The 13,411-nt window shown below is 49.5% G+C and overlaps 1 protein-coding gene across 1 annotated transcript in view; it reads right to left on the bottom strand.

Moving 5' to 3' along the window:
* Nucleotides 1-6,650: 6,650 nt before the first annotated feature.
* Nucleotides 6,651-13,411, bottom strand: part of Babam2 (BRISC and BRCA1 A complex member 2) — a 362,656-nt gene continuing 355,895 nt past the window's right edge. The window contains exon 12 of the mRNA XM_087907383.1: nucleotides 6,651-7,018. Coding sequence (XP_087763509.1) covers nucleotides 6,955-7,018 — 64 coding nt within the window. The 3' untranslated portion in view covers nucleotides 6,651-6,954. The remainder of the gene's footprint in view (nucleotides 7,019-13,411) is intronic.

Here is a 13,411-nt window from a genome sequence, read left to right on the forward strand (position 1 = left end):
TCTATGTGGGGACAGAAGTGTGGTCCCAGAATTGAAAGGTACTCGTTTTCTCAGGTGGTTCCTAAGGTGACTCAAAAGACATGTCCCAAGGAGTCTTTGGAGTGAGGAGACTTCTGTGGGAGGCCTATGCCATGGAGATGCTGAGGAAAGGGCAGGTGTGCTGTTGAAGAGACAGAGGTGTCTGTCTGTACGGCCTCCAGATGTCATCTGCTCATCCCAAGGTCCAACAAGGCAGCTGCCCAGAGCAGGAAGGATCCCACTGGATGAATCTTCATTGTTTCTGGAGCTGCTTTTACTGCCACGATTGTCACAGTTTGCCATGACCCCAAGCATGACTTCCCACACTTGTAAAGTGGGATTCCTCTAAAGGGCTGAGAGAACACCGCAAGAGTAAAGGCCAGAACCCGAGAGAAGGAAAATATTCATTAAAATTATTGGGATTACTTCATATGTAACCCGGAACCATTCCGCAGATCCGGAGGCCTTTGGTAATTCCTGGGTAAGTTTCCTTGGTAGTTGTGGTGTAGCTAAGAATTTCCCTCCTGTGTTTGCCCTCTGACCTGCAAACATGGCACTAACTTTGAAGTTATATTTTGATGCATTCCCAGGCTGTTAGAGCGTTGGCCTCTGAAAATAAGCTGGCATGATGACATTTATGGAGCCACACAGATATCCTCCTCACATAGACGAAGGTTGCCTCTTGAGTGCTTTCTGGTTTGTTTTGGTTCTTGGAGACAGGGTCTCATATAGCCCAGGCTGCCAAACTCACTATGTAGCTGATCTTCCTGCCCCCACCTCCTAAGTGCAAGAATTACAGACACGTGTTACCACAGTCAGCTTCCAAGTCCTTTCCTGCACATCCACTATGGTCAGCCTGACCTCAGAGCCAGGGCCTGATTCCAGTGGAGTTTCAGTCCAGGACCCACCATAGCAAGCCCCTCTCATGGGAGAAACGTCAAAAACAATTGCAGTGGCGAGTCACTTAATGGTGTTGACATGCTCTGAGAAACGCATTGCTGGGTGATTTTGTGGCTGTGTGGGCATCACAGGGGAGGATTATGAAAACTGAGATGGCTACATCATCACTGATGATATAATCCTATGGAGCCACCCGCTTGATCACTGCCCGAAGCTGCTTGTGTCTGTGTATGAATGTTACACGCAGGGCCCATGATAACACAAGTTCATCAAAGAGTCTCTCGGATTGTGGAAGTGCAAAGAAACGGGGCACTGGATCAATTCTTTGTGCGACAAGGGAAAAGGAAAGAAGGGCAAGAAGGAGAGGCAGGAGGGGAGAGATGGGGAAAGTTGAGTGAGCGGCTCCGTATCTGCTGAGTTATGTAAGATCTTGGACGTTATGGCATTAACCTTGAAGTTATATTTGATCTGACTCTTACAAGAATGGGGATGGTATGTAGATCCTTGCTAGGCTAGGTAAGCCCTACACGACTGAGCTAAATCCCCACCCTTAGTGTCTGAATTCAAAAAGTAAGAATAGGATCATACCCAGAGAAGTTAAACAGTGTATGTGCCTGCCCCCATTTCCAGTTGGCACCTAACTTTTTCTCTCTTGGCATTGTACCCGAGTGTTGTTGATAGGTAAACGGAAGGTGATAATTCTTGTTTTCATTCGTAAAAGTTACAATGAATCAATTTTGACGCTATTAAAAGCGTCAAAAAATGGTATCTCACCATTAGACACTGTTCCTAACTTCCCTGTGTCAGGCTGGGGGATGACCCTGTCCTCAGGACTGGAGCAGGTTCCTCAGGGCTGCTTCTATTTCTAATCGCATGCCAGAAGCAAATCCAGTGTTGCCACGGTGCCCTGTGCTGGCAAAGGGGTAGCTCTTGAGAGCCTGCAGTCGGCAGGAACTGAAACTGAGTCAGAGGGATTGTGAACTGCGTAGCTCTGATTGCTCTGCCGTGAGAAAGCAGGGGCCAGGGGAGAAGTGGGTCACTGGGTCATGTTTCTCTGGTGCAGCCCCGAATCCTGCCGAGTTAAAGCAAGACCTATCTCCCTGTGTGCCTGTGTTAGTGAGAGAGACAGACAGACACACACATATGGGGGGGAGGGTGTTCCCACAAAGGACTCTCATTCCTCAAGCCACAGGATGACTCATTTTGTCTTCCTGGTAATCCAGATGGGGTCACCCTTCCAAAGGCCATGTTCACGGGCAGAATTTTTTTTAACAGGGGTATTCTGACTTTCTAGAAAAAGGCCAACATCAACACCAGAAAACCCTCTCTCAGGTCTGTAGGAATAATAGCTACTGTTTCTCAAACACTACTGAGAGCCAGGCTCCCCACTTGGTACCTGGTGTGTCTTCTCCACTGGGGTCTACTCCCTCTTTCAGGGGTGAGGGTAAGAAAGCGCAGTTAAGTGGCAGCACTCGCCGGAGCTGACTGCCCGACCGAGCTCCCATCCAAGGGCCTCCTGGTTCTGCATGAGTGACTTCGTGTGAGTGGCTTGAAGCTGATTCTGGTGGGGTTATTTATTTACACTTGGGAATTGGCAAGCAGGCCGCAGTATGCAGGGTCCCTGGTTTTTGTCTGTTTTTTTTTTTTCCTTTAAATCACAAGTGAGTTGGTCGTTAGATAGCTATCAGCTGCTAAGTGGACAGATCCAAGACTTGAAGTAAAAGTCTTCCTCATTCGGAAGCTCACACTGATTGCAGATTACGTCTCAGGAAGTCGGCTTCAGTGTAGACACTAGGGCCTGGGAAGCCTCATTGCTCAAAGTCGGTGGAACTAACTACGGTCTATTACTCCTTTTGGGACAGTATTAGTAAACTCAAGTATTAGTAAACACACTTTTTGCTGCAAATCCTTTCCTTGGGGAGGTGTGACCGTCCACTGCCTACTCCCTCCTCCTCAAGTCAAGCCGGGGTGTGAGCCACCAAAGTTCACTCCAGGGAACCAAATGGGTTTATCAGGTGTAATTGAGCAATGGGTCACAATGGAAGGTCTGCACCTAGCATGCAAGATGACTCCTTCATGGCTGTGTGGGAAGTCCCCTCCCCTAATCCTTCTCTCCCTAAACCCTCTAGTCCTCAGGGGCTGCAGGACCATGGCAGTTAGGGAAGAATTGCATACACCTGGTTTGTAGGTGTGGTTTCTGCATACTCCAGTGATCCCATGGCCCTCCCAGCCCCTTCCCTCCAAGAGGCAACAACCGTCAACAAAAGCCCACCTGGGATGCTCTTGTGGGAGCAAGCCCAGCAAAGATGGCAGCAGTTTGGCTTGCCTTAAATTACAAGGGCTGAGTAATTTAGGTGGGATTTACAAGGTAGTAATAATGCGCTCTCCTCTGTGGCACTTGGCTTCTCGAAAGCATTTTATAGCCATTCACTAATTAGTCCTCTGCTGTACTCTGGGAGCAGGTATAATGCTTCCTGATGGGCAAAGCCACAAACTATAAAAGCACGCAAGGACCCTCACTCCACTGGCGTAAAAATCACACAGCCTAGTGTCTGAATCCATATGAAGTCGTGATGGTTGATTTTTTTCGTGTGTGTGTGTGTGTGTGTGTGTGAGAGAGAGAGAGAGAGAGAGAGAGCCTTACCAAAGCATATGTGTGGAGTTGAGAGGACAAATCCCTAGGGCCTGGTTCTCTCCCTCCACCTTGTTTGGAGGCAAGGTTTTTCTGTCTTCTTTCTGCCCCTTTGCTGTCTTTGAGACCTCCTGCCCCGTGTCTCTGTCTCCTAACTCAGCATAGGAGCATCGTGATTACAGATGCAGACACGACCTTCACTGTGGGTTCTGAGGGCTGAACTGAGGCCATTGAGCTCGCGTGGCAAGTGCTTTCTACCCGCCAAGTCATCTCTCTGGCCCCGTTTCCCCTTAAGATCAGTCCAAACTCTCCCTGGAGGAAGAGAGCTGACCGTCTTTGTGAACACCGCCTCTTATCCCCAAACTTATGCATAGCACATCACTCTTTCCTGGGAAAGATAAATGAGCCTCATTGTGGTCCCCAGACCCATGGGTGTCCGCCTGCTCCCATCATCACAGATGGGCTGTTGACTGCTGATGCTCCCCCCCGGAAGGAGGAGGCTAGGAGGGCTATGGACCATCACCTGAGTATCCAGAGGTCACTCCCCAAACCAACTGTAAACAATTCTGCCCAACCTGGAGGCTCTGAGAAGGGATAAAGCACTGGTTCTCAACCTGTGGGTCATAATCCCTCTGGGGGTCACCTTAGACCACTGGAAAACAGATTTACGTTACAATTCATAACAGGAGAATTACAGTTATGAAGTAGCACTGAAATAATTTTATGGGGTCACCACAACATGAGGAACTGTGTTAAAGGGTCACAGCACTAAGAAGGCTGAGAACCACTGAACTAGAGGATTTAGGGAGCGGAGGATTAGGGGAGGGGACTGGCTACACAGTCATGGAGTCATCGTGCATGCGGGGTACAGTAGATCATCCAGAGTGGTTGCTTAAGGTCCCCCGTAAGGTAACCCCTCACCTGGGGAGAATTCTGATCTGGGCTCTGTCTTGCCTGGCTGGTGTTGATGGGTTGACACATTCAACCCCTCTGATGCTGTTTCCTTGTCCGCTGGTCAGGACTTGATTCTCTGCCACTGGCTTACCTATGAAGTTATCCTGAGCCTGCCCTGAGACAGTGCTTTCTAGACAGACTGGGTCTGCCTCACTCAGAGGCAAGGATGCCATTAACCATCTGGCTAGCCTGGGCATGCCAACCCTAAAGATTAACAAGGGCAAAATGGGGACAGCTGCAGATTGTACTGCTGCTACAGGCTGCGGGTTCTGCTACGGGCTGAGGGCTCTGCTACAGGCTGTGGGCTCTGGTACGGGCTGCAGGCTCTGCTATTTGAGGTGCAGAGGGTCAGTCTCTGTATATACCACCCCACCCCAGAGCTGGCCATGCCTGCCAGGTCCCAAGGAATCCTGGTTCCATCAGCTCTTCACTCAGTGGCCAGTAAAGCCCAATGCATGCCCCTCCTTGGTTACAGGGTAGCTAGAATAATCCTAAGCAACTATGTCATGGAGCCTTAAGGCAATGTTTTTCGACCTGTGGGTCAAGATTGTAGGTCAAATGACCCTTTCACAGGGGTCACCTAAGACCATGGGAAAACAGATATTTATGATTCATAGCAGTAGAAAAATTATAGTTATGAAGTAGCAATGAAAATAATTTTATGGTTGGGGGGTCACCACAACATGGGGAGCTGTGTTAAAGGGTCGCAGCATTAGGAAGGTTGAGACCAACCGCTGCCTTAGGGGGAGGTATTGGAGCTCAGCACACATCTGCCCTGGAGAGGGAATGACAAGAAGAGACTCCAGTGTGAACCACCCAACAGACTCCTCGGGGAGTTCCACTATACTCTAGAGGCCCACACTCCAGTTCGTGTGAGTCTGCTCACAGTCCTACAGCGGGGACGAGTACAGGAGTTCTCGAAAAGCTCCCTGGGAGATTCTGGTGAGCTGAGGCCAGTATTTGGTTTAGCCCCACTTCTAGTATTACGGACGCAAAGGGACTGACAGACTTGAGTCATACAGCCAGTTCATGGCAGAGCAAGATGTGGATGCAGGATTACTCCGTCCTGGGAATTCCCAAGGGCAGCGAGCAAAGCACCCCTGTGAGGATGGGCAGCTCCCCAGCTGACAGCCCAGATCACACATCTGTTTCAGCTCCTTTCTAGCTTCTTGAGAACACTGCTGGTTCTGGGGGATAGAGGGAAGATAGAGCTCCTTCCTGTCTGGGCTCATGTGGTAAAACCTGACTCTAAGAGCCACCGCTGGGCCAAGGGAACAGGCGAAGTCCCAGCAGGGCTGAATGTACCCCGCAAGAGGAACCTCAGCTTCACAGAGCCGGAGGGAGTCAGGCCAGTCACTCAGCTCTTGGTTCTCTTGCCCTTCTGTGCACTGCAGGCTGCCTTCAGGGCAGGAACACTATGCTGAACTGTGTGTGCAGGCCTTGTCAAGTGGTCCAGTGGGAAGCTCTATGAGGCCCAGCTGCTCCTTGCACACCATTGTTGCCTTGTGTGGAGTTCCCAGAGTCCCCTGGCTACCATTCTTCCCTCTGAACACGGATGGGAGTGGTAGAGGACGAAGTGGGAGACCACCACCAAGGCTTCTGAAACGGTCTTGCTATGTAGCCCGGACTGGCCTCAAACTTGTGATCCCCCTGCTCAATTCTTCTGAGCGCTGGGGTGACAAGCAGGCCCCACATGCCTGGCTTCCCCAGCTTTGAATCTGCTTGGCTGCAGAGCTGCCCAGCCTGAGGTGAGATGTGAGACACCCACCAATGACAGTCCTTGACCCCCAGATTTTTGTCTCCCATAAATAATGCATATAGCGTCACAATAGCTCAAGCAGCTCCCACAAGCCCAGAAAGATCGGAAAGACTAGAACCCACAAAGGAGGTGGTGACCGGCACGGTGCTGGAATCCAAGAATTACTGAGTGCTGGTGCTGGGCTTGTGGAGTGGGCAACTGAACCCTAGAGATTCAAAATTTTTTGGTCACTTCTTCTCCAGTAAAAGACTTCTCCAACTGGAAATGTAACTGTTGGGGAGCACACAAACTTGACACTAGTTTAGGTGGGTAGGGAGAAGTCAAGGGTGTTCAACCAAAATTTAAACTTTGAAAGCCTTTAGGACAAAGACTTGAGAGAAGGGGGTGTGCGGTCATGACATTTTATTTTCCCTGGAAGATTTCTGCATCGGAAAGGAGTTTATTTCTTCTGGCTAAAAAATATGAAGAGGATAGAGGGAGCAACCAGCAATGATGGGTGCTAGGATTCGGGGTACTACCAGCCAGCTCAAGTTTGGGCTCCAGCAGAGTAGGGTTGTGTGGGGCAGGCAGTGCTGCTGTGCGAGCAAAGACCGCCACCAAGACTTCCCAAGTGGCTTCCAGGAAGCGGCCTGCGTGCTGACAGCGTGTGGACGGAGCAGTCTGGTTGGCTGCCTCTCAACACTGGTGTTTCCTAGAGCTTTCCATTGGCAAATGCAGCCTCCTGGAACTGAGGGACAAAGGTTTTGAAATAAGCCCTGGTGGGAAAGAAGGGAGAAATAAAACTGTGGTTAGCACAAACATCTTGAACAAAAAAATGCGACTCAGAGCTTGCGACCTAACTCAGAACAGTTGTGATTTACTCTCCTCCTCCTCTCAGAGGCAAAGCCTCTGGACTGTTTAAGGGAGGTGTGTGCGGCTCACCCCTGTTCGCCCTCTCCTGGGAATTCAAGGGGCCTGTCTGATGACCTTCCTGCCTGCCAGGTTTACTAGACACTCACTCTGAGAGTCTACTGCCTTTCCTAGGAGAAAGATGGGGTTTGATCCAAGTTGTAGGTCAGAGAGCCACAGTGACACCCAGTCATTTCCATGATTGAAGATATCATCAGGGTCATATTCTCCTAAGTTGAATCTGGGACTTCATAAAGGTCTAATAAGGATTCCAAAATGAGTTATGGTCTATATTTATTTCTAAAACACACATGCAGTTTAGTTTCCTGGCTGGGTTTTGGGAGAACCTTCTAAAGACAGAATCTGGGAGAGAACATATGACTTTCTGGATACCCAATTTTTTCAATTTAGATAAGGTGTTACTCTGTAGCCAAGCTAGTCTGGCCCTTACTACATAGCTGAGGCAAGCCAAGAACTCAAAACCCTAGGCTGGCCCCTAACTCCCAGTAATTCTCCTGTCTCAGTTTACTCAGTGACTGTATTACAGATATGAGCTACCATGGTTGACCCAGACACCCAGATTTCTACTCTGCAGAGAGAAAGCCATGTTCCACGTCAGCAGACGGACTGTGCTGAGCCTACTCTGTGTCAGGTACTGAGTAACCCAGAGGTGAGACCTGCCATGTAGGAGACCAGTTCTGAGGAGGAGGCTCAGACACAGAATCAACACTGAGGTGGGTGATAGATACATCTCAGGGGGTGGTAAGGAGCACCAAGTTAGGTGTGGAGGCGCTGACCAGGAGTAGAAGTACATCTGCCTGAGTACCGAGGGGAAGGGCACAGAGTACTGAGTGCCGAGGGGAAGGGCACAGAGTACTGAGTGCCGAGGGGAAGGGCACAGAGCACTGAGTACCGAGGGGAAGGGCACAGAGTCCTGAGTACCGAGGGGAAGGGCACAGAGTACTGAGTACCGAGGGGAAGGGCACAGAGTACTGAGTACCGAGGGGAAGGGCACAGAGTACTGAGTACTGAGGGGACGGGCACAGAGTACTGAGTACTGAGGGGACGGGCACAGAGTACTGAGTACTGAGGGGACAGATTCAGTACTGAGTACCGAGGGGAAGGGCAACAGAGCCAATTGAGAGAGCACAGGCAGCTGGCATCAGCTCCAGCACATGGCCTGGGACACGGCATAGTGAGTGTCCCTCAACCCAACAGGTCCTGGGGCGGTCATCTCTAGACCAGACTGAATGCAGTTATTGATGATACACTGCCCTCCTCCTCCACCAGCTCCACTGATCCCTTCTAATTAGGTTGCTCTGAATGTTGGGGCTTTTCAGTCCTGGTACCAGAAGGGCTCTAGCAGGCCCAAACATGGCGCTGACAGGTTTTGCCTTTTACCCTTCTTTGCCTTGCTAAAAAGAAAAAAAAAACCATTAGATTACATTCCTAAAGCTAACCACCAAGGTCTATTCCCTTATTTTGTTACTTCCTCCTCCTGAGGCTGACCACCAAGGTCCAGCAATCAAAGTATTGAAGCCCAACAATCAAAAGCCCCCTTTTGGGTGCCCTAATTAACCTGTCCAATCAAAATTAAACACCTCATCCTAACAGGGTTTTCCCTTTCCCCTTTCTAAACCACCATTTGCCTATGGACCACATCCCTCTCCTCTCTATCCAGTGTCCTTTGTTCCTCTGTGGCGAACAGCCCTTCTCTCTCTCCTTTGCCCCCTTTCTCCTCTGTCTTCTCGCCCCTGCTTTTGTCCTCTGCGCTGACCGGTCCTTTCAGTGGCATTTAGAAACGACCGTCCTCTCTGGAAGTGCTCGCTCTCTCTCTCTCTCTCTCTCTCTCTCTCTCTCTCTCTCTCCCTCTCCCTCTCTCCCAGACACACTTTTCTTGGTGCTTGTCTTGCTCCGCTCTCCACGCCCTTCACGGAGAGCCAGTTCATGAGTGAAGGCTTGCTTCACGTTCACGACTCTCTAGCCTGGTCCCCACCCTTCTTCCCCTCCCAAATTTCCAGTCACACAGTCCCAACCACCTGCAGGACATTCTGACCTGGAAGACGCTCGGGACAGTTTGCACTTCTGTAAGAGAGCTTTTGGTTTCCAAGGCTCCCTAAATCTTTGCAGGGAATCCACCCTTAAACATCTCTTTGTTCTTGGTGACACTCCTGTTCCAATCTTGCTACCTTTTAACAAAATTGCTGCAGAAGCCCACTTCCTTTAGGACACAAGCCAGCCATGCCTTTCTGTTGCAGAGAGATGAACTGTCTCTGTCAACACCCTGACTGAGACCTTACTGTTCTCCAAACTCTCATCCTGTCTCTCAGGGCTTCTCACTATCTGGCTTCCACTTGTTTGCTTTTTTTTTTTTTTTTAAAAAAAAATAGATCCATTCAACTCTTTTGAGGTATAGATTCCTTTAAAAAGTAAAGAAAACAAAGGACCCTCCTTTCCTCAGAAAAATGCACACCCTTCCATTTCTTTACACATATCTTACACAACTAAGGGATGACACACTCTTCTAAGCCCACCCACAGTTTAGTAAATGAGCCCCAAGTCTATGTATGTGCCCCATCCTCTCCCACTTGACTACTTCCTCTCACACACACTTTCTACCTTTCTGCCCATTTAGGCTAGATGCTCTTGCTTCCCAAGCCTCTTGAGCACCAGATTATTCTCTTCTGCACAAAGTCATTTCTTATGTTTTCACGGCATTGGCCCCCAGATTCACACATCCTCCCTGACAGGCCGCATTGCTAACCCCTATAAAAATGGCTTAGATCTGGTTCAGCATGTTGTCCGTGGTGGCTTTAATGACTACAGCTCATGATGGCCACTGGTAGGCAAGGGTTGGCTTAAGCACATGTATTACTAACTGTTGAAGAAGGTGGGTGAGAGAAGAATACTGCACCAGTAAATGCAGTGTTTCTGCGCTAACAGAGAAAACTGGTCCATTTCTAAATTTCCATTTGTACCAGGAATCGGAGCGGAAGACAGACAAAACACCGCTGTGGCTAAATCACTGTCATTCTCTGACATCCGACTCTAAAACACTGCGAACAGCTTCACCAGGCCAAACTCTTTTTAAAAAATATTTATTTATTTATAGTTTATGTACATTGGTGTTTTGCCATGAGTGTTGGGTCTCCTGGAACTAGAATCACAGACAGCTGTGAGCTGCCATGTGGGTGCTGGGAATTGAACCTGGGTGCTCTGGAAGAGCAGGCAATGCTCTTAACCGCTGAGCCATCTCTCCAGCCTGAGACCAAACATTCTTAATGCAAAAGAAGGGCTGTGATGCAGCGGGAGGAGTCTCTTACCTAGAACAAAGCTGGACGGACCAAGAGAAGCCCTGACGCAAGGCTCACAATGGTCAGTGTGGCAACCCTGGCTGCCAGCCAGACATGATGGGCGTTCATTCTTTATGTGTTCCAGTGGCTTCTATTTTCCCAACAGCCTAGATGTGTGGAAGAGGAGAGCTAACCCCCATAGCTGAGAATCAGAGAGAACAGGCTGCCGCCAGCCTATGTAGCCCTTCTTCAATGTCACTGTGGACAGGGTCACTGTGGTCACACACAGGGAAGAGACCGTAGTTAGGCTCCAGCAGTGCACCAACATGGCTGGTGAGTGGATGGTGCCGGCTGTTCCGGGCAGCGGCCGGAGTCTGGCAGTCATAGTCCCAAGGAGTCCACTGCCATCCCTCCCAGGTTCTGAGCTATTCAGCTGCCCAGTTTTGTGTTCCTAGGAACACTTCTGAGCAAGGGGCTGCGAGGTCTTTGCACCAGGGAGCACGGCTGAGAGGCAAGCTCTTTCCTTTGCAGAAAATTCTGAAGTTTCCTGTGTGTCCCGGGCTTTCCCTGCCAGGGCAAACTGTGCCTCCAAGGGGGAAGTGTGGCGAGGGCTATTTAAAGGCATGATGCTAGCAGCTGTTTGCAGCGATCGCTTCTCAGCTTGGATCCTCATTAAGTCAGTCAAGGGAGGGGAAGCAGGCACAGGAAGGGGAAAATGACAACTGGCGCCCACCCATTTATAGATGTTTTTAGAGCACTGTTTTCAATTATTTCACTTTTTACCAGAGAAAATGAAGAGCCGCCCAGGGCCCAGAATGCTGATGGCACTAGGTATCTACATCTGTTACCAAAGGCAAAGTGTCCAGGAAGCTTCCCGAGCGTGTGATGTGGTCGGAAAGGTTCTTTGCCTCAGCATTAGCTGGCCAGGGGTGGGAGTGGGGGCAGGAGACAGATGCCTGGCATCGGCCAAGTTCCTCACTACACTCCCGCTAGAAGCCTCCGTTTCAGATCAATTCAGAGTTCACTGTGTTTTAGAGTGGAATAAAGTGCTGATACTCTTGTCTGATTGAAGCTCCATTGTTCAGGGTTTCAGAAAAGCCAGTACAAACCAAGAATCTCCAGGAAACAAAATGCAGGACTGGGATCCCAGACTGTGACTAGGTCAGTTCTGTGTGGAACAGGGCAAGGAGCCAGGAGATGCAGTGCTGAGCAGCCCTGCTCTGGCCTTGGACCCAGGGCTGATGATACACTTCTCTTTGGAAGCAGTTCTCTCCTCCACACAGCCCAGAACCTGGCCTGCCCCTGACTGAAGTATACTGCTGCATGTTGTGGATGACAGGGCAGGAAGAGTAGGTTCTGAAGCCAGCCAGACCTCAGCTTCAGGCCTGTTCATTTGTCTTACTAGCTGGATCCTTCGGGCAAGTGACATTAGCTTTGGTTTCTTCATCTATAATATGGGAATGATTTTGTGGCCACCTTAAAAGGTTCTTAAATGAGATGGTCCAAGTTAAGCACTTGACATAGTAACTGGCCTAATAGATGCCCAACGATGTTGTTACCATGGGGACCAAGTTGGCTGTAAGCAGTGGGGAGAGGTTCAGAATTTCTGGAAACAGCGGCAAGCGTTGTGTGGAACTGTGGTAGAGGGATGGCTTCTATAGGGAGAGGAAAGAGGTCTGAGGGTCCATGCCCTCAGTTTGTCTTCTTCCCTGCGGCTTCTTGATTAAGCCCTCCTTTCCCACATATCACACAGAGTTGGCAGCTGGGATGGTAGGATGGCTATTCTTACACTGGACACGTAGCCATGGTCATCAGGACATAATACATCTTTTGAAATTCAGTCCTGACCTGCTTGGTGTCATACTGATGGCATCCGAGGGTGAGCTCTGCAGTCAAAGGTACCTCTAGCCCCTAGGACCTCATTCATCTTCTCCCAAACCTGCTGGGTTTGTTTTTGGTTGGGGCTTTTATTTTTTTGTCAGGAAGGAGGCTTCAGCTGTTGACAAGGGAGGGGTATAAGAGTCACATGACTAGCTGCCCAAGACAAGGACAGAGTTATTTGGTCTGATCCTCACATGGATCTTTTTTTTTTTTTACAAAAGCCTAAACATTTGCCTTCTTCCAAAACAGGACTTGGATTAAAAACGCTTTTCCTTGGGCAACTGTAAGATGAGACCTGTGATGTTTTGTTTAAGCCAGGCCAGCGTGGTGCTGGGTTGGGGTAGAGTGGGCTGGGAGAAACGGTTCAGAGACATGGCCCTCGCTGTCAGCAAATCCAGAATATATAGATCGAGTCAGAGGTCACTTGTGAAAGTAGAGGCAGTTCTAAGCCCCCCAGAGTTCTCACTGCCCTTTCCAGCTTTGCTCTGCAGCTGTGCCTTCAACAGGCACATGTTTTCCATCAGTCATATGAAAACCGATTGTGGTATGAAAATCAAAGCCGTCCTGTAAATAGTGTAAGACAAGTCCCGCTAATCATGCCTCGTGGTCTTTGGTCTTGCCTTGTCCTCATTGTCCTGGACCGCGACTGTAAATAGTGACTCATTCTGGGTTCTTGCCTCATGTCAAAAGGCCAGGCTTATAATAGATCTCTACAAAGAGACCTGGTTCCATTTCGATGCCCTGCACCCCAATTTCAAAGCCCAGGGAACAACTGTCCATCTACTGTGGGTACCATGGTGACTCAGTGATTGCCAGTGTGAGTCTGTCTGGCTGTTGGGCCCTGGGTGATGGGGGCCTGGTTCTCTGGTAACGGGTTTAAGAACGTGCTCATATTTGTAATGGTTCACAGATAGTCTTGCTATACATGCCAGTCCTTGAGCAACTCTGATTTGTTCTGAGTTGGGGTTGGAGTATTTAAGCTTATAAAATGGGGAATTAGCACTGTAGATACAAAGTCTTGATATCAAGTTGAGAACACAATGTCACATGCTGATGACTTCAGGCACAGACAGGGCCCTGCCCTCA

This window comes from Myodes glareolus, chromosome 6, assembly GCF_982192425.1.
Source record: "Myodes glareolus chromosome 6, mMyoGla1.1, whole genome shotgun sequence".
Taxonomy (NCBI): domain Eukaryota; kingdom Metazoa; phylum Chordata; class Mammalia; order Rodentia; family Cricetidae; genus Myodes; species Myodes glareolus.